Raw genomic sequence first — 20,295 nt, 5'->3', positions numbered from 1 at the left:
GGGGAGCCTCTCACGATGCCATGCCAGATGGTACATCAGCCTGCGAGCCAAGCGCCCACGGCCACTTTGGAGAGGGGGGAGAGGACCACCCCCAAAATGCTTGCGATAGCCCTCCCAGATTCCCAGGGGGAGGGGGTGAGCCAACTTGCCCACACAAACCCAACGTGCCGCTTTATTGCCAATGCAAGCCCGCTCGTCCTCTCACGGCCAAGGCGTCGGCCATGGCCGTCGTCGTCGTCGCCTTTTCTTGGCCCCCTTGGCCCCCTTCCTTTACCTTGTTTTCCCCGCCCCCTACCTCATGTTCGACTCATCGACCCAGTAGTGGGTGGTCTGGTCTAAACTACGATGGCGTACAGGCCCTCCCCTCTCCACCATCGCGACACAAGCAACAAACGACGCATTGGGCCCTTGGGGGAGATGTCTGTGTCGACTTGGGGGTGTGGGCGGAGGGGGAATTGGTCGCATATGAAAAGGCAATCACAAATTGAGGCTGTCGTCGTGTTATCGCTAAGATGACTGGGAGTAACTGGTCATTTGATGACATTGATGACAGAGACAATACGCTGGTGATGCATGGGATGGGCCAAAACCCGAAAGCTCCCGGGCGTGGAAGCAGGCCTAAACTATTCAGTAGCATCACAGACCGTTTGGGGCAGCAGGCTTTGCCCCTACATTTGGAAACTGGGCCTGCCATGGCTTCTTCAGCTGGCTTCAGGACTGACTGTTTTGATGAGCACTAGCACCGACAAACTTCAAGGTGTAGGGGTTGGCAGGAATTTGACCTTCAAACCATCATCTCACTCCGACACCTTTAGGTTTTTTTTCCCTTTCCTTCCGCTGTGCTGGCTGATTGCAGTTGTGCCTGCTTTGCATAAGGGAGGGCCCCTGGCTGGGCGTTAAACGGGGGGGCACCTGGGAACCAACTCCGATCCAATTGGATTCCGCGTGTTCCATCGCCCGAGGACCCAGATTCTTGGTGTGTAGGTTCAATAGTCAGCGTTGACTGAGAAGCTGACTTTTCCCACCGTCCTGCTGACCCTGTCCTTTGAGGCACTTATTCCCATTCGACGGGGGCAAGAGGAAGCGCCCTTACACAAGGATACTAAGCGACCTAAAACCATCTTTGGGGACCGTCAATCCTGGAGGCTGGACGTGATGGAGCTACCGGACGAGGCCGGCGGGATGATTAATTCCGTGGCGGTCTGCTGTGCGGCGCGGGACCGAATGGCATGCAAATTCAAGCCAACGGTTGGCCTCGAACAGGATGCACAGAGTCCCAAGATACACAAAGGGTAAAAAGGCATACGTACCCCCGGTTCCACCTTGCATCCAAACGCATGCACGAACGCCGCTGGCGCCGCATGGTTTTTCTCTCTGCAATCCACAACAACACAACACCAAGACCAACCACCAAGCATCAAGCATGACCTTGCAACTGACTGACATAGATTCTATGCAGTAGTACCCGTTCTGTGAAGTGGACACACTCATATGTCCCCCTCCCTCTCATCGGTGCTGCTCGGCGGCCGTGGCGACAAGCCAAAATACGTCTCCGTTGAACAAAAATGGGTAGCATTCCTATCCCGAGAATTCCCCGCTTTTTCTTTTCTACCTCTTTGAGTCAATCCAACCAGGGGCCCAAAAGATGCCCGTTCGATTGCTGCGTACTCAACTCGCCCCGACTCGCGGTTTATTGTCTCATCATCAAGATGATGGTTACTCGCTGAATAAAATAAAATAAACAAGGGTGGGAGGTCTTCCCGCGCGGCATCATTAGAGGCAAATTTTTACCCGTACTGTGTCGCCAGCATTGAGACGACCCGCACACCGCGATCCCTCTCACCTCACATCTAACTGTCTGGGCTGCCCGCAACTGCAACACACGTACCAGCTTGCGCCCTATTACTAATACTTGGACTTGGGCCGGGTATCGACTGGCCCCGCCGGTGCCGGTGCTGGTGCTGGTCCCTGCTTGAGCCGGCAGATTGTCATCATCACGATTACCTTTGCCTTGCAGATACCTCATCAGTCACCCATGTGTCCGTCAAGCCAGCTGCGCCCACTTTCGAGTCTCACACCGTTTGGCGCATTTGCAAAAGAACCACCCATTTCATTCCCATTGACATTACCCGAACCAAACGACACTAATACAGCCTACCGTAACTCAAGATCGCCTAGCTCGAGTTGCTTAAGATAGAAGCCCCAGCTACTCCGATCTCGTCATTGTCGGCACTAGGTTGGGTCGCTTTTAACACGGGAACAAGCATTCCCCCTCGAGCCCGGAGCTCATGTCATCGCCGACCACCGAGCCGGAGTTGAGAGTATTTCCTTGCCTGCAGTTCGGCCCGCTCTTACCTATCTGGTGCTTGTGCTGTCAGGATCCCCCTTTCTGGGCCAAGTCAAAAGTCCAAGTCCCAGTCCCAGCGCCAGCAACAGGTGTCAGGTCTAGGGTCTTGCACCTCGAGCTTCTTCGTCCGTTTTGTTTTGTCTTGGCTTTCCGCACATTCAAGTACGTACATCCCACACACAGGATCCTCGTTCCTCCCACTCCTCCCAGCGGAAAGGTACATGCACTACATACATACACCCACCTAGCATACTGCATACCATAGTAGTACGCTCACTCGTTCATTCACACGCCCATTGACCCTTAGACATGGCTTTACGGCCTTGGGTGATACGTATGGATGCCTCTTAGTCGCTCACTACACCCTTTGACTCGGATACCTTGCTGGGGGCTTGATCTCGTTGCGCATCTCTGTTGCCGCCATCTCATCGCAGACCAATAACTGCCGTGCATCTCTCACCGCGGTCGCCTCGACCGAGCTTTCATCACCCTGCCTTCAACTCCCCTGCAAAAACCGCCCCCCCCCTTCGGCGGGACCATTCTTGGGACTCTGGGCTGTCGCGCTCCTCCTCCTCCCAGTTCCCAGTCTTGAAAGTCTTGTCCCTCTCGCGCTTCCGCCCACCCCCCTCCAAGAGGCACGAGTGCCACGACAAATGGCCGCTCTGCTATGCTCGCCTTACCTTAATTCATCTTGGCTTGTATGCCTACTTAGTCTGCCTTACGCCGCCCCTGCTCTTCGTTCCTCTGCCCCTCTCCCCCCTCCGCTACCCAACCCTCGCACCGATCCCTATCGCCTTTTCGTCCTAGCTTCCCCATCCCCCTTTTGCGACGGTTTCGTATTGTCTCCATTCCCTCTCTTCTTGTCCCTATCCGTTACCCTACCTGCCGCTGGTCGACCTCGCCAGGACACACACCCCCCCCCCCCCTCCCCTTCCCCTACCCTGCCGCGGAGCAGCGCCAGTACCAGCATCATCACAATCAGGGCCCCCTACCCGCTACCGCCAGATCGTGTCCTTGCCCCGTGTGATATACGTATCTGCACTATTCGACCACGCTACTGGGACTGCACCGTGCGGGACCGTATTCTCCACACCCTCGAGTCGTGTACTCTGTTGTCTCAACCAACCCCGGCCGAGACGCTACCTACCCGCTACGTAATCCATCTCGCGCTCAGCTTCCGCGCGACTTACACCTGCCCTGCACCGCACCCTGCTCGGCCTTAAACAAGGGCCTTCCACCCCCCCAGCTGCCCAGACGAGCCCAGCAAGAGGGAAAAGATCTCCCGGCTCCTCTCTGCTCCTCCGTTTTGTTTAAACTTATCTTCCTTCTATCCCCCGCGAAGTCTTGGCACACGTTTCGTTCTTTTCGTGCTCAAGATTGATCAGTCCGAAAGCCGTTCCTAGCAAATCGGGTTGGCTTATCGGACACTACCCTTGTACAAACAAATATGCGAAGATCTCGTCCACCATAACTGCACTTACACCGGGAACCGCGTGCTCGATCGAGCCATTATAACCACTTCCACCACCTCCACCACCATCTTTACACATCACCCGTTGATCCCCCCTAGTTTTTTACTCGAGCTGTTCGACTCTCTGCTCGACGGCAAAATGAGCCCCCCGTCCCGACCTGTCAAGATGGACAACTCACCCCCGGAATCGCAAGCTTCTGGCGTCTCTCCCAACATTTCGGACAACGAGTCTATGGCGCCTTCTGCCAATGGCTGGCCGGTCAAAGAACCGCCCTCTCCCAGCGGCAGCGCGCATTCCGGCTCCGACTTGGACGAAAAGACCAGCGGGCCGGGCGACGCGTCCAACGCCCCTGTGCAGAAGCGTCGTCGTGTAACCCGGGCGTGCGACGAGTGCAGACGCAAAAAAATCAAGTGCGATGGCAAGCAGCCCTGCACGCACTGCTCCGTTTATAGCTATGGTTGGCACACCCCAATCCTTTTCTGCTTGCTTTCCCCGCGGCTACTTATACTGACCAACTCACCAGAATGCACATATGACAAGCCCTCCAACCGGCGGAGGAACCCTGCTCCCCAGTACATTGAGGCGTTGGAGAGCCGCCTGCAACGCGCCGAAACTCTGTTGCGCAAGTTTATCCCAGACGTTGACTTGGCGGATCCAACATTAGATCCTGCCGTCCAGCAAGAATTCCGCAGTCGAGAGCATGCCAGAGCCCACACATCCAAGCTGAGGCAGGATCCGTTCATGAGCCCCGAGAAGGAGGACGCTCAGCTCCTGTCCATGATCGAGTCTATTGGCCAGCTGGACTTGGACGACAAGGGCGGGTGGGACTTCCACGGCGTTTCGTCTGGTGCCGTATTTTTGCGGCGTATGAAGGAACATTTCAGAGGCATGATGGGACCGGTTACCAAAGTACCGTTCTTGCCGCGGCCAGAGAGACCTGCAGGTCTCATCAACTTGGACTCTCCGGCCTCCGCTGGCAGCTCACCCTTCGACTCGACCATGTCCAGTGCCCCTGAACTTCCCCCGAAAGAGGTGGCCAGGAACCTCTGCTATTATTCACTCACCTGCGCAACGTGTCTAATTCGCATAGTTCACGTTCCGACCTTTTACGAAATGTTTGATCGGGTCTACGAAAAGTCTTACGACGACTACACCAAGGAAGAACACAGGTTTCTGGGTCTTCTGTATGCCGTCATGGCTCTGGGTTGCATGTACACCAACCTAGACGAGAACGCCCCTCCTGTGGCCTACAAGCAGTCTGTGGACGAGGGGTACGTCTGCAAGAGCACCAAGCTTCTGAACATCTGCGCTAACACCAGACACAGGATGAAGTACTATGATACCGCGAGGCGCATCTTGCAAGACATTACTGAATGCCGGGACCTGACGTCGCTCCAAGCCCTGCTCTTTATGATTCTGTTCCTGCAAGCAACCTCGAATCTGAGCGGATGTTATGCTTTTGTGGGGATTGCACTTCGGTCAGCCCTCCGCATAGGTCTGCACAGATACTTGAAGCACGAGCAGATTTCCATCATTGAGCAAGAGGTGAGGAAGCGAGTGTTTTGGGTGATTCGGCAGATGGACATATACGTTTCGGCTATGCTTGGGTTCCCGTTGATGCTCAATGCGGAAGACATTGACCAGCCGTACCCCAGCGAAATTGACGATGAATATATTACGAACGACGGCATCCTCACACCGCCACCAGGAACTTTCTCGTTTTTCGAGGCCTTCAACGCACATACCCGCTTGATGGAGATCTTGGCCAAGATTCTCAAGTTTGTCTACCCCTTAAAGGGGCTCGGCCAGAGTGTCATGAAGGGGGACAAGCCAGGAGCGACATACCTAATCAGCTACGCCAATATCAAACGGATCGAGACGGAGCTGCAGGAATGGTACGAAGTCTTACCCGCCCAATGGCGGCCTAGACCTGATGGCCCAGTCGAGGTGATTCGGTGAGTCGGTCCCCTGCCCAACATATCAAGGTGCTTCTGGAGAATCCCCGGAGAGCCTTGGCCCCGCCCAGTTAATTTTCTAGTTGTGCGCAAAGCTAACCAAAACGGCAGCGTGCGCCACCTGCTCAGATTCGCCTACGCCCATGTGCAGCTCGTCCTCTACCGCCCATTCTTGCACTACGTATCACCTCGCCTGAGTATGGGAAAGAATGTCGACGAACTTTCATATGCTTGTGCCGCGGCCGGCATCAGCGTTTCGCGTAACATTATCCATATTGGCATCGAAATTCGTAAGCAGAACGTTCTGGCTGGGCCATACTGGTTCATGCTCTTCACCGAATTCTTCGCCATCCTTTCCCTCGTCTTTTATTCCATTGAGAACCCGGAGAAGATCGGCTCCGCGGAGGTACTGGAAGATGCCATCGCAGGCAGAGATATGGTCGCAAAACTGCAGTCCAAGAGCCAGGCCGCCGACAGGGTGACCGAGGCCCTTAACGTAAGTCATCCTCTGAAAACGGCTCCTTGGCAATGTGTACTAACTAAAGTATGTAGATCTTGTTCGAACAATTGCCCGAGAGGCTCCAAGAAGCCAAGGCTCGGCCGATCCCGACGAAGAAACGATCAGCACCTGGGCAGAAGGCAAGCTCGGTGCCTGTTCACGGGCATCCGGCCCTGCAGCCGGGCATCGGCCAACGCCGATCCGAGGAATTAAGCCGGCCGCCAAGCGTGACAATGGCTAATGGACGGATGCCCCAACCATCGATGCGCACTTCGTTCGATGGCGTACCTATATCCGAGGCGGGATACCAGGATGCTACACTTGCAAACAACATCCAGGACTTGTTGGGCATGGACATGTCGTCACGGGCTACACCCGATTCCGTGAGCACGACGGCAAGCTCCAATCAACGCCCACAAGGCTTCCCGCCACCACATAACATGAATCATATCAGCAAACTTGACTCACTGATGTTCCCATCAGAAGATCCATTCGCTTACCCCAATCAACCCATGATGGAACTGGGATTCCAAAAGGGACCCGGGCCGAACAATGTCAGCGGCCCGCAAGATGCGTCTACGTTCATGATGCCCGGTGCATTCGACGACATCGACACCCAGCTCCTTGGCCAGTCACCTGCGTACTTCTTGCAAGGGCAAGGACAGCAGCAGCAACACCAACACCAATCAGGATTCGACCTGTCCAGCATTTACCAGCACTCGGGATACTCAGGCATGCCCGACGCAGCCAGGCTCGAACAGGCAAGACGTGCACACATGCAGCAAAGGCCTGGAGAACTGGACAGGATGCTCGCAGAGACAGGCTACCAAGGCAACTGGGCAGGATTGCTCGCCAGGAACGGATATCAGGGCCTATAGGCACATTTCGCTTCAAGTGATACCCAGCATTTATTTGGAGCCCTGCAAGTTCAGGGTGCGACATTTTTTTGGGGTGGAATAAGACAAATGAAGAGACGGCCGTATCGGTTTAGGCGTTCCGGTCATACTTGAGATGGTTTTGGTCAAGTTCGCATGGCAGGAGGTGGAGGGCATGTATCACACACAGAGAGACGGTAGCGATGGGGATGCCTCGAGGGAGTCGAGGCTTACACATGTTGCGGCGCTTCTTCCATTCATGAGCCGTCGAGGCATGGCCCGATGACACTTGACAGAGGACATGTGGAAGCTGCGTCCGCACATGCCGATGCACTTACGAACATGTGTACACACTGTATGTAGCTGTCATTGCATTTATCATAGCAATTGGATATACACTAGACTTGTCAACATATCTCATGGACATGGGGTGCGCGAGTGGAGTTGGCATAAATGAATGCACTACAAAAGTGCTCAGGGACCACGGTGCTAACGCCCACCTGCAACACAAACGACCCCCAAAGGTGGTGCAGCCGCCATCGAATGGAGTGCAGCTTGCAGTGCATTGCAGCGCATCGCATCGCCGTGCAGGACCGGGCGACAGGGAGGGCAGGGCGAGGGTTGGTATCCGTAAGGCATGGTGCGATTGACGGGCTGCGGGGCGACGACGGCGCACCGCAGCACATACCCCACCAAGGCTTACAGCACTTCACAGAACGGCTCGGTTGGACGGGCGGGGGGCATGCTTGAAGTCTTGGAAGAGTCATATGGGAAGGAAGGAACGACGGGGCTGATGTGAGAGGAGGGAATAGTCGGTTTTGGCTGTCTCGACTTTTGATTTTCTATCCTGACACCCTGATTAGTAGATGGATGCATAGGTGGTACGCCGGGGGCTGTTGCGAAGGCCCTGTTGGCACCGGTTCGCAACTCGTACACTACACTACAAAGGGAAAAGCTATACAGTATGTTCCTGACAGGCACGGTAGGTGGCCGTTGTTCTCGATTATTTCCCTTCACGAGCGGTGGTGGGGAACGACGACGAGCGAAGGGGGGCACCGGGGGTGCCAGGGACGGACGGGGCAGCGAACCAAACCAAGCCGAATGAGGCCTACACCACGAGCTGATTGGACCGCCATTGGTTTTCCAGTTACGGACACTCACCATTCCGCACCACACCTACCTAGGAATAGAGCAGCTCCATAACGAAGGCGACACCAGTGACAGGGCTTGGGAGATATCTCCGCTAAATCCTTATCAGAGTCTGGTTGCCGCCTCTCGTCCCGACGCCGCAACCAGGAACGCGAGCGAGTATCCACACCCTGGGCCGTTTCGGCACCGAACATCAGGTCCACGACTTCTAGTGCGAGTTCAGACTTTGGGAAAGCCCGCCGCCTAGTGTAGACTAAGCTTGCCGCCCGCCCTATCATGAGATAACCGTTTGTCAGGCAGAAAGACACCAGCGCCACCCTTTCCCACCTCTTCCCCTCCGTGCTCTGACCCGTACCTTCGGAGGCACCGAAGAAGCGGGGCTCTGCGCTAGGCCGGCCACCGGGCGCACGTGCGTTGCGACCTTGACAACTGGGGCCATCAGAGACGACACTGAGCGTCATTCCGCCGCCCGCGGACCCCCCTCAACTCTTGTCCCGCCCTCCACCACCTGGCCTTTCCAACCAAACAAACCCCCAGATTTCCGAGGTACTTGCGAACCGCGAACCGCCGTCCGTCCCTCTCACTGTACTGTCCTTGTCCGGACGCCTTGGCCGACTCACCAGCCCGCCACGCCACGTAAACGCCACGCCCCTTCGGGCCACATTCGCATCGCCAATTGGGTCTTGTGCCTTACGCCGCAGACGACATACCGCCCTTACGTGTGTACCTGACCTGTCGCTTGCTTTCCCGCTGCGAGAGATCGAGGCCAGAGAGTGCGAGCAGCGTCAGACCGCCAAATCCACCCTTGCCAGTTGTTGATTGCACGGATAATACCGCCGCGAAAACCGTGACCATGGAGAGCGTCGTCGATCACGATGTCGTTGTGGTGGATGAATTCGATGCACTGTAGGTGGATATGATTGCGCGTCTTCTTTTGGGGGGGACGGCAAACAGAACCTGCTTGGTTGTTGGTATGATCCAACCACGGTCATTCCGATGCAACTTGCCCTACCACCCGCCTCTTGTTGACTTGTTGAGATGGCTTACTGATCGATTATTACTACAAGGTCCATCGAGGTGAAGACGTCGGCTGAACCAATCGACTCGGTTGTGTCGGTTGCGCCTATCCCAGCCAAGTTTCCGGGTATGCATTCTCTGCACTGTTCTGTCTAGTGATGGTGACGAGCATCTGCCTCTACGGGCACGCTGATGTCGATGTTAATGTTGATGGTGGTGATGATGGTGTTTGTGTGCCCGGCGAGGTCATTGTGATGTCACGCTCATCCATCGTCAACTTGTGTTTGCTCTGAAAGATTGGCAGGATGCTAACTGCTGGAAGCCAAACTCCACGCCCGCAAGGTCGCCGCGGAGCTCAATGCCAATGATGGCCTCGTCTTCCTGCCCGGCGAGCCGAGCCGGAGCTATGAGGACTCGGATATGGGTCCGACCTTTAGACAACGGCGATAGTATGTGCCGCTTCGTTCCGCAAAGGCGGCAGTGGAAGCAAGCCGATGTTGACTGGTGCGTGATAGCTTCTACTACCTGAGCGGCGCCAACTTTGCCGACTGCGCCGTGACCTACGAGCTCGCCTCGGATCGCCTCATCCTCTGGATCCCCTACGTCGAGCCGCGCCAGGTGCTCTGGTTCGGGTCCACCCCGGGCATCACCGAGTGCCTGAAGCAGTTCGACGTCGACGATGTGCGCTACACGACCCAGCTCAACAAGTTCTTGTATCGTCACCTCGTGCCCGGCTCGACGTTGTACGTCATCCACCCGGACCAGGTACCGCTCCACGGCGACTTCTTCCAGTCGGCCGCCGAGGTGCGCATCGATGTGTCCTCGCTGCAGCCCGCCATGGACCAGGCCCGTGTCGTGAAGACGGAATACGAGGTCGCCATGATCCGGAAGGCTACCGCCATCTCCGCGGCTGCGCATAGGCGTGTGGCGGAGAAGTTGCTGAGGCTGGAGAACGAGAGCGAGATCGAGGCCATCTTCCAGTCGTGGTGTACTACCGCGGGCGCGAGGGAGCAGTCGTATGCCATCATTGCCGGCAGCGGCAAGAACGCGAGCACGCTGCACTACGACGCGAACAACGAGCCGCTCGAGGGGCGGGAACTTGTCGTGTTTGACGCGGGCTGTGAGTGGCACTGCTACGCCAGCGACATCACCCGCACGCTCCCCATCTCGGGCAAATTCTCGGCCGAGGCCAAGGCCGTGTACGACGTGGTGGCCAAGATGCAGGACGAGTGCATCTCCTTCATCCGCCCCGGCACGTTGTTCTTCGACCTGCACATCCACGCGAGCAAGGTCGCTCAGCAGGGTCTGCTGAAGCTCGGGGTGTTGAAGGGTGATCCGGCCGAGGTGTGGGACGCAGGAACCGTTGCGGCGTTCTTCCCGCACGGCCTGGGACACCATGTCGGGCTTGAGGTCCACGACGTTTCCGGGACAGAGAGACTGTTGCTCTCGCAGAACGGCAACGCGATGGGTGCCGGCGGCGCGAGGGTTGGGAAGAGAGAGGTGGTTTCGCCCGAGATGATGGAGGTTATGGCGCGCGTCGGGGTGTCCGGTGCCGCGGCGCCGCCCCCGTACAAGGGAAGGCAATACTTGAGGAAGAACATGATTGTGACGGTTGAGCCTGGAATGTGAGTTTCAACCCCCCCCCCCCCCCCTTTGCCGTTGTCTCCCTCTCTTGACCCCCCATTTCAAACTATGAGCCGGAAGAGAGAGAGAGAAAGAAACGTCAAAGGCGTCACATTTTGGGTGAGATCGCTGACACTTTCTCTTTAAACCAACAGCTACTTCTGCAGGGAGTACATCGAGGGCTACTTCCTCAGCAACCCCAAGCACGCGCGCTTCATCAACAAGACGGTGCTGGAGCGGTACTACCGCGTCGGTGGCGTGCGCATTGAGGACGATATCCTGGTGACAGATGATGGGTACGAGAACCTTTCTACGGGGGCTCCCAAGGGGGAGGAGCTTCTTAAGGTCATCAACGGCAAGGCTTAAGTTCTTCCGTGGTGGTGACTTTTAGAGGGGGCCGGGGGTGCTCATGATATCGCCTGCCGCTGTGTTGGGAAGAGCATTCGGGTAGGATTCATCGCTATGATTTGCTGATCTTGTTGGGATTGTCTTTGGCGGTTGCAGTCTTTTTTTTCGTTTGATGCCGCTGAGGGTTTGGTGTAGACAGGCGGATGATTCGTGATGGATAATTATTTTTCGTTTCTCGACATATATAGATAACTTTGGAGAGTGAGTTGCGGGTTAAGATGTCTCCTCTGGGTCGTCTCTCATTCCCCATCTTTTCAGTATAGTTGTCTGGGGCAGATCATTCCAAAGACGTCTCTTGGAATATCGAGTACCTTGTCATTTCTAGTTTACACCACTTGTTTGGGTTTCAACCCCCCCCCCCCTTCGGTGTGCTGTTCGTATCGAGACTAGGATCATCGCCAAAACTCACCGAGACCGCTTCGTATAGCTGCTAGAAAGAGGAGGATGGATGGAACGCCATGCCTAAATCAACGGGTCTGGGGCAAGCGGCACGTGGCCGGGAGCAGGCTGCATAGTCTCGCCTTAGCGGTGGTAACACACCGTTCGGGCCACGGAAGGTGTTTGGTGGGTCTTTCGGGTCCGGCCTGGGCAACATCGGCTTCGGAGCACCCCCTTGCCCCCTCTGTGGAGGCCACGCATCCATACGGACCTCCGACTGCTTTGAAAGATGAGCGTTTGGGACATCGGAATCGGAAATGTAGTATTTAAGGAGCTCAAATCGGAAGTGTGACCCCGAAGCTACCTGCGTGGGGTATATCATACAGATGAGTGACATCACAGGAGTTCCTCAAAGGGGGCGGTGTTGCCCCGGCTAGAGTTGGGCCTATTCGGGGTTCGTATTCAGTTGTTGGCTCTGAACCTGACGCTTGTCGTCAAGAACTTCGGCGCCTTGGGGCCCAGCTCGCCTCAGCTGGAACGGGTCCATAAGTAGATTATTGCCGCCCTTACAGGAACCAGGCATGGGATTGGGATGGTTTGCAGATAAATCGTTCCCAGCGTCCATGGCTGTGTCGTCACGCCAAACATGGCGCCGGGGTCTACTTGTTTGCCCTGAATGCCACCCACTGCTCATGGGCCCGTCTGATCTGGCCAGGTGTGAATTCATTCCAACAATCGCTGTGCGGGTTCATAAGTAATCATCCTGGTCTTATCCTGCACGGAGCAAGGCGGAATGGGCTTACTCTGCTTGATAATTCATGAAGTTGTGGAGAGGATCCTGGCCTGGCAGGTCAGGGCAAGTATCCTGGCCGGCCGTGCAGTCCCACGATGGTGTCGCCTGAGCAGGAGTGTCGTCCACGAAGTCTCCCCCGGCACATCCCCCGTTGAAGGTGTGCGCCAGGCCGAACCAATGACCAACTTCGTGGACTGCCATGAAACCCCGGTCGTTGCCCTCCTTCGAGGCGCCTCCCGGGACAGTGTTCACGTCGATCTGGCAGCCGTCCAGGATGAAGGCCTCGGAGCCAGGCTCTGCGGATGCCACGGGATAAAAGCACCGGCCCAGCGTCGGGTACAGCTCTTGGACATACAGGTTGAGCGCGCTGTAGCCGCCCTGCCGGAGCGTGGACTTCATGTCAAGCTCCGCGCTGTGGGCAGACCAGCTGGCGTTAACAGTGCGCGTGATGCCGCCGAGTTTCATGGCGATGCCGTAGCCGCCGAAGACGTCGTGGAGAACCTGGAACTGCTTCTCGAGTGTGGCTTGCTATGTTTTCTGATGAGCCCGATACGATAACGAATCTGTCTTGGGGAGGAACCCACGCTCAAAAGACCTGATTCGTTGGAGGCGATCGAATGTATGTAGACGGGCACGGAGATATTGGTTGCAACAATACCGCCACTGCTCCTCATAGCCATGGCGGCATGGGGAATCGCGGCTTGCTCATCTCGGGGTTCTGGGGCCCCACAGAATGAAGTCAACTGTGGCCGCGAGGATGCTTGGGCTACACCTATGAAAGCGAGTAGAGAAATGAGCGTATTATGCATCGTGCTTGTAAACGAAGGTCCACGGAGCTGTTGATCGAGTGTCAGTTCAATTGCGCAATAGCAGAAGCTACTGTTTACACTCGGCCGCTTTTGAGAGACTGGTTTGGAGTGAAGGTTGAGCCTAAATCATGGACAGTGGTCCATAGATAAAGCAGTAAGGTGTTGCCATCTATGCCAAGATTTTAATTTGTAGGCCCTCGTATTTTCCATTGCGGTCACGTCATAACAAGGGTATTCCATTAAGGAAGGTAGTAGAGACGGTATGTATACGGAAGAGTGTGGTTGTGTACAAACAAGAGAGGACAACCCAACTAAATTCCGAGACCGTGTATATGTCTTAGTTACAGAGTCCCAAAGCACATCAAACCAAAGTCTCGTTTTCAGAGTCGTTCTAGCCAGAGAAAGTGGTGGTGATCCAGAACTTGGCTTAGGGGAATTCTTGGCACTGAAGCGGCCCATGCACCGCCAATTAATAACACAGCCCAAAGTCTATTCAAAGTGTGCCAAACAACCGAATGCATGTGCATTTAGATACAAAGCCAAGAACTCTAGAGAACTTTCGGGGAGTGAAAGTTGACATGTTAGGTATTTGCCAGTTTGTACGAGTTGATACAAATTGTAGCAAATGTTAAGCTTGTCCTTGTGACACATGCGTGTACAAAGACAGTCATGCCCATTTGAGCCACTCCTTACATGTCAATCGCAACTTTATATCTCTATCATCTTAGTAACGGCTGACCAAGTACATATAATGGTCAGATAAGGTTGACGACGATGTTGGAGCTGTCAATTGACCCAAATGAAAAGGGTAGCGGGGGATAGGAGAAGAATACCTTGCCTTTGAGTCGGTCTTGCAGATGAAATAAAAATTGTACTGGTAGTAAAGGACAACCTGCAGTCTGAATATTGCACTCATCACTTGTTGATTTACACGTCAGTTGTGAAACTCTCTAAGTGAACATAATGGAAAAGCAAGTATGACTTACCAGAGTGGAATTATAGGCCCCTACGTGATTGGAATTGTTGTAAATGTTGGGAGCATATATTTTATCAGAATTTTATCCGAAGATGATTTTCGACTTGAGAAAAGGTAGGAGAATAAACGAGATACTTTCACATAACGCGAAGTGAGATTTTGCCCTAAAATCAATAGTATGCACCAAAGGATAAGTTGCAAACTTGGACTACATCCAGATCGATTTAGGGGACCAATTATATTACGCAGTAAGCTGCAGTACCGGAGCTTGGTGGTATTTGTTTGAAATCCAAATCATTTCCAGAGCGCCGGTTACGTTCCGTCTTCCACGGTAGCACCGTTCATTTATGAATAATTACGTTGAGACATGATGTGCGCAATTATTGTCCCACAGATTTGATTGGCTTTTACAATATGTGTTATAACATACGGCTTAGTTGTCGCCAAAACATAGATATGAAGAACGCACTCTTGTATTATAACCGCCTCTTATCTGCATGTGTACGGTTCGAAGTTGACCAACTAGAACATTCTCTGCAATCTCCTCTGTTTTTACACTAAATTCAACTTCAACTTCAACATCGATTTGCAGCAATAGTCACGCAGGTCATCATTGCCTCCTATGGCTGAAAGCCTCCTACGAAGTCAAATCTTGATGGTGACATTCCGAAAGTGTTAGGCTACACATCAAGGTCCAGGAAGAGGCAAAACAGGAAGCAGCCTTTCCAGAAGAGAAAAAGTACAAGAGGGTTAATTCTAATAAGCCACGAGACTGTGGATATTATGGTTCATATAAATAAGTCGCCAGTGCATCCAGATATAAACGAAGTGGGCAGGAGTGCTATGTAGCGGTAATATGAAATCTGTTGTAGCCTGAACTCTCAGTGAACCTGCCGCTTCAAACTATACTGAACCACAGGTTCAATCCAACATGCATCTATACTATTCCCTCTAACATCTTCTTTGAAAGTTTTAGTCAACCACACTAAGCACATACTTGATGCCCTCCCAGTGCTCCTTAACAGTAGGCCAGATGAATTCCGGGCTCAGCACAAAACCCTGAAGGCCACCACTCTTGGGCCTCAACTCAACACTCCACGAGTATGTCGCATTAAGAGATCCATGGTGGAAGTCTCGTGCTGAACCAGTCGAGGAGTACAGGATCTCGCACGATGGACCGACGAGGTATTCCTCTCCACTGGTTGCCGCAATAGTAGCCGCATAGCCAGCGCCAACTTCGCGCTGCGCTTGCAGATTCTTTGGCAAAACGTCCGGTTCACACGAAAAACCCCATGGAAGCAGAATGAGCTGCGAGTAGCTGTGCCAGTCGATAAAGAGGCGGATGCCGCCGGGCGTCGCAGCGAGCTCGCGCGAGAGGGCCGACAGAACAATGTTCTCGGGCGTGTCACCAGGGCAGCGGCCGCGGAAGGTCTCGCCACAGGGGTCGGAGGAGACAGCGCCGCCCTCTAGAGGATAGTCCCATTGGAAGTTCCAGTTGCGATTGCCGTCAGTGCCGATACAGGTGGTGTTGGAACGCGGCTGGCGATTCTTACGCCAGAGGCGGTCCGTGGTCTGTGTGTAAACAAAACCTAGCAACAAATCAGAAAGATGTGTAGGAGCAATACCGTTTAGGAGCATGGAACTAACCATCAGGATTGTGGAAAGGCACAATGTAAAAGTCATAAGCCTCGAAGAAGGCCGTGACATTCTGATCTCCAGATTTGTATCCATCAATGAATTGGTAAGTCAGGTATTCGACAGTCTGACCGTAATTTTGTAAGCAATGACTATCTTCGAAGGAGTGAGAAAGTCTGTCTAACCATAGTTGTAATCCATTCTCTAGCATGAACAGTGCCATGCCAGAGGACGATGGGCTTGGTCCCTGTGTCTTCACCACCCCAAAGCCGCAACCCAAAGATATTGCGACCCTCGTACGAAGAACCAATGTCCAGCCATTCCGAGTTATCCGGGAAGGCGGCTTGGAGGTCCTTCCAATATTGAATGTGGTCGTCGTAAGAGTGGTAGGAGTCAAACCAGCTCAGGTCTGGTAACTCACCTCGCTTGGTCAACGAGGTAGGAGTTTCCGCTTCAGACTCTGCCCTAATCTCCTTGCCAAGGTCATCATTCAGAAGTTGCGTCTCGAGACCCAAGGACTTGAAGCTGCTGATCTCACTGGGCGGAACTGCGACCTCGATGAAGCCGTTCTGAGAAATAGAATGATACGAGCTTAATCGAGATTCGAGGCCGTGCGGTGCATTGGCCGTTGACACGCGGTACACTTGGTAGCCGTCGTAGTTGATCTTGGCGTCCCGCGGCGCCTCATCAGCTGCCCGCCGGAGGGCAGAGGCCGTAGCTAGATGGGAGAAGACGGCGAGGGCACTGGAGAATTTCATCACGATCGCCTGGCTGCCTAGTCGCCAATGTCAAATACGAATCTCGATGTCCTCAAATTGCGGGCTGGCGCGGGATAATTTATACGCAATTGAACGATGGACCGAGATGCATTTCATCCACCGCACTCTTCCGCCGAGCGACCCGCGCATGCCCTCATTCTGGCCCGGCGAACTCAGCAGGGAAGAAGTGAGGGGTTAACAGTAGGTAACCATGCAAGCCAAGGCTGAGGTGCTTCGATAGCGCTCTCAAAGTTCGCGAGCATGCGTAGCGTTGAGGCAGTCACCCGGTGCGTTTCCCTTAGCAGTGAAATTGTCTAGCGAGGTCGACAGCAACGTCGCACGGAGATGTAGAACTACTCCCAGAATGGTAGGTGTGAAGCTGCACGGCATGTTGTTCGACTCCGACCCCTTGTAGCCTTGGTTTGCCTAGTAGCGACGGTAACCGATATCTTAATTCATAGGCCTGGATGGCCCTGTTTGTTACGATGAGTTGAGAAGGCAAGAAAAGGCTGAAAACTGGGAACGCTGTATTAAAGTCTGTCTTTGCAGATGCAGAGTGCCATTTTTCAATCTGCATGCCGAATTACATTAATAGTTACCCCGCCAAACATGTGTAACAACCCAGCGACGGTCGGGTAGATTAGCATCGGTGGGATGTGTCTTCCATGCATCTTGTTGTTGCCGTCGTAGTTTTACTCGTGCTTGCATCGAATGCTCTGAATTTCCTATCGTAATAACTTTGCTTTTACACAATATTTGTCGAATTTTTCTTTCTTTTTTTCCCTCCAAGGTAAGACTAGAGTTGGTTTCCAGCTTTTCCGTCACCCACAGGCCTGACCGTAGAAGATAACCGATAATCTTTCGATATGACATGGTTGAAGATTGCTATACGATGGAAATCAACTTTGTGAATGGCAACATTCTGCCGGGGGTGACAATAACCTTGCCAAGTACTTCCAAAGTCTCAAAGGGGAGTCCTCTTGTATGATGGTTACCCGAGCTTGTTTATCCTGCACTCATAACGCCCAGCCACATGTTTACAAAGAGGGCGCTTGTATAAAACGTGCTTGGGCTTGCTTATTCCCAATGTAAAAATTGCAAGGCGACCTTGTTTATCATCACATCCGCATCTAATGCAGCCGGTTCTTCATCCAAAGGCAAAATGCGTGACCTATATCGTCACTTCACCTTTCCTCTACCACGAGGAACTTTCTTGGCTCATAATCACCACTTCCTTTCCAAACCAAGTCTGAGTAAGGGCCCCTGGTCTGGAGATGAACGTGACTCTCTGTTCTGTTAGCATGGACTTGCTATTGCAAGCACCTCGGATTCCAATGAACTGAGATACTGGCAGGGCTAAGGTTTGAGCTTAATTTGTGATGTTCTATTTAGTCTCTTCTCTGCCTTTACGAGCCTTTTTGTTTGCGTGTTATTACGTTGTGCCCCTTCGCCCGATAACCCTCATACTATGTACGTCATGTGCTCGTCGCACTCATATGTATCCTATCGCGACGTTCTGAGTTTCTGATGTTTGAGGCCTCTAGCGGTGTCGCGAGCCTTACGTTCAGCAACGCAGACACTACTCCTCTACGGCAGTCCTATCCGGGGCTGCTCGCCCTTGCTGCCGACCCAAATAGACCGACTCACGCCGCCGGCGCCACGTCGGCGTTAGATTGTAGATCGAAAAGCGATGGCTTGAGATATTGCAGTGGGCAACTTGGCGTAACTGCGAGTCCTGTCGTGAAAGCCTGGTATACCCGTCCTGTTTTGTGGCACGGCCATTCAACATTGGCTATTTGTAAATCGTTTGCCTCTCTGATTTGGTGTTGGTGCTGGAAAATTCAGGGCCGGCCCTTGACCTGTCTTTGGCAGGACAGCGTCAGAGACAGAGTCAGCCAGGGCCCCGGGTTGATTGGGCCGCTGAAGCTGCTGATTGCGGCGAAGACTATCTTGCCGAATAAAACGCATGTGTTGCTGCGCGAACTGGATTGCGGCGAGTTCCTAGATCGTCGAAGGAGGTTCACCAACCAACCTGGCTTGTTCAGTCGAAGTCCGAATCAATAGCCTTATTTTCATGATTCGTCCATTGCGTCGGGGTCTGTTTGCTCGGCGGACCCCCCTGATGCTCCCCCGAGTGCAGCAACGACCTGTTCCAGCCCCTCGACCTCGCCCATAGCAAACTTTCTTCCCTCGCCCTGCCACTCCCCGTCGCGCACGTCACCATTCTTGCCAAGCTCCAAACCACGTACGTGTTCAAGATGCTTCCGCGTTGCGCCTTCGACATACTCCATCCTCTCTCTTCTCCAGCTCTTGTTCGTCTCGGGTCCGTCCTCGACATTAGACGCATCCTTAAGATCAGGCATGATGTTACGCAACGATGTCGACAGTGCTCGCAGCGCCTGCAGTTGTGACAGATTGAAAGCCGTGGTGGTGGTGATAGGCGTCTTAGCGTCTCCGTCGGTCAAATCGCCCTTCTCCTGCAAGAACTGGAACGGCGCCTTGTCATCCGCCCCCTCGATCTTGACCTCTCCTAGCGAAGCCCTGGAGCCGGCGGGCTTACCGCCAACAACACCTCGCAGCTTCTCCAGCAGCGCCGCGTTCTTTGCCTGTTCCGCGTGCAGCATGACATTCAGCCGTTGGCTAGCCTGCAGCTTCCTCCTGAGCGCGTCAACGCTCTCCCTCGTCGGCGCGTCTTCATGGACGACATTGAAGTCGAGACCGTCGTAGTGGGCGAGGCGCATCCAGTTGCGGTGGTTTGGTTGGATGCCTAGGATATTCTGCATGACGTAGAGCTCGTATTTGTCAAAGTTCTTGTCAATTGCCGCACACAGCAAGGTCTCGAGCTTGTGGACTCCGTCGATGATTTCGAGTTTCGCCGTCTCCTCGACATCGACTGGCTCACCCGAAGGGGGCTTTCGCTGTTTCAATGCCTTTTCAAAACCGAGGGCTTTTGGAGGCGCTTTCGAAAGACCCTGCTCGACACGGTCAAGGGTCTTATCGGCTACTGCGTTCACATTGTTGATTATACTGTCGAGGAGCGACTGTGGAAGTGTTAGCCCCTGCGCGTAAAATGCGCCTGGGGAATCCAGAGGTCCAACTCACAATCGGTGCGTATCCAAGATGCTCGGTCAGAAGCTCGACATCGATGATGTTCCGTTGTGCCATTGTGATCTTGTTCTGATAAATCGGTTGGGGGATCGCAGTCGAGTTGGCGGCGACGTGCGGCCCGGATGACGCGACTGACGCGACGGAAGTCAATATTTGGTAAGGCACTTCCGACGGGAAGGAGCGAGGGGTCTTTCGCTCGGGCATTTAGTTGGGCCTGAATCGCAAGGCGTCAAGCGAAAACACACCGCCCAACTCGCAATGCCCAACCCGCCGGCGGCCCTGGCTTAGCGACCCATTAGTAGGCGGGGCACCCATCGTCCTTTCTCTGCCACTCAATCGACGTCACGCAGGACTAGGATGGAGCGCTTGCAGAGTACTGCTGGAGACAATTTGAACCTCCGTCGGCCTTAGCATTAATTGCACAACTTGACGGCTTCACCCCTTTCCAGTGCCCGAGCTAAAACCAACCCCAACAGGCTTTTTCTTTACCGAA

At 54.0% G+C, this 20,295-nt stretch overlaps 5 protein-coding genes across 5 annotated transcripts; 2 read left to right on the top strand and 3 right to left on the bottom strand.

Annotated features, from left to right (window-relative positions):
- Positions 1–3,957: 3,957 nt before the first annotated feature.
- EsH8_IV_000994 (Zn(II)2Cys6 transcription factor) lies at positions 3,958–7,151 on the top strand (the record flags this gene model as incomplete). The annotated part of the gene is made up of 5 exons (XM_083265884.1): positions 3,958–4,276; positions 4,343–5,090; positions 5,145–5,774; positions 5,886–6,270; positions 6,327–7,151. The coding sequence occupies 5 exons, from the start codon at positions 3,958–3,960 to the stop codon at positions 7,149–7,151; spliced, it is 2,907 nt and encodes a 968-aa protein (XP_083124779.1).
- A 1,999-nt stretch (positions 7,152–9,150) lies between these two features.
- Positions 9,151–11,303, top strand: EsH8_IV_000993 (aminopeptidase P family protein; the record flags this gene model as incomplete). The annotated part of the gene is made up of 5 exons (XM_083265883.1): positions 9,151–9,203; positions 9,365–9,441; positions 9,637–9,763; positions 9,830–10,939; positions 11,093–11,303. 5 exons carry the CDS (start codon positions 9,151–9,153, stop codon positions 11,301–11,303), a joined length of 1,578 nt encoding a protein of 525 aa, XP_083124778.1.
- Positions 11,304–12,522: 1,219 nt separating this feature from the next.
- On the bottom strand, positions 12,523–13,196 carry EsH8_IV_000992 (zinc metalloprotease; the record flags this gene model as incomplete). Its single annotated transcript, XM_083265882.1, has 2 exons — positions 12,523–13,044; positions 13,101–13,196. The coding sequence occupies 2 exons, from the start codon at positions 13,194–13,196 to the stop codon at positions 12,523–12,525; spliced, it is 618 nt and encodes a 205-aa protein (XP_083124777.1).
- A 2,077-nt stretch (positions 13,197–15,273) lies between these two features.
- Positions 15,274–16,694, bottom strand: EsH8_IV_000991 (M14 family metallopeptidase; the record flags this gene model as incomplete). The annotated part of the gene is made up of 3 exons (XM_083265881.1): positions 15,274–15,890; positions 15,949–16,063; positions 16,122–16,694. 3 exons carry the CDS (start codon positions 16,692–16,694, stop codon positions 15,274–15,276), a joined length of 1,305 nt encoding a protein of 434 aa, XP_083124776.1.
- Positions 16,695–18,766: 2,072 nt separating this feature from the next.
- EsH8_IV_000990 (MIND complex subunit MTW1) lies at positions 18,767–20,006 on the bottom strand (the record flags this gene model as incomplete). The annotated part of the gene is made up of 2 exons (XM_083265880.1): positions 18,767–19,735; positions 19,797–20,006. 2 exons carry the CDS (start codon positions 20,004–20,006, stop codon positions 18,767–18,769), a joined length of 1,179 nt encoding a protein of 392 aa, XP_083124775.1.
- Between the last annotated feature and the right edge of the window lie 289 nt (positions 20,007–20,295).

This window comes from Colletotrichum jinshuiense, chromosome 4, assembly GCF_051148585.1.
Source record: "Colletotrichum jinshuiense chromosome 4, complete sequence".
NCBI classification, from domain to species: domain Eukaryota; kingdom Fungi; phylum Ascomycota; class Sordariomycetes; order Glomerellales; family Glomerellaceae; genus Colletotrichum; species Colletotrichum jinshuiense.
This window is presented reverse-complemented; position numbering and strand designations above follow the sequence as displayed.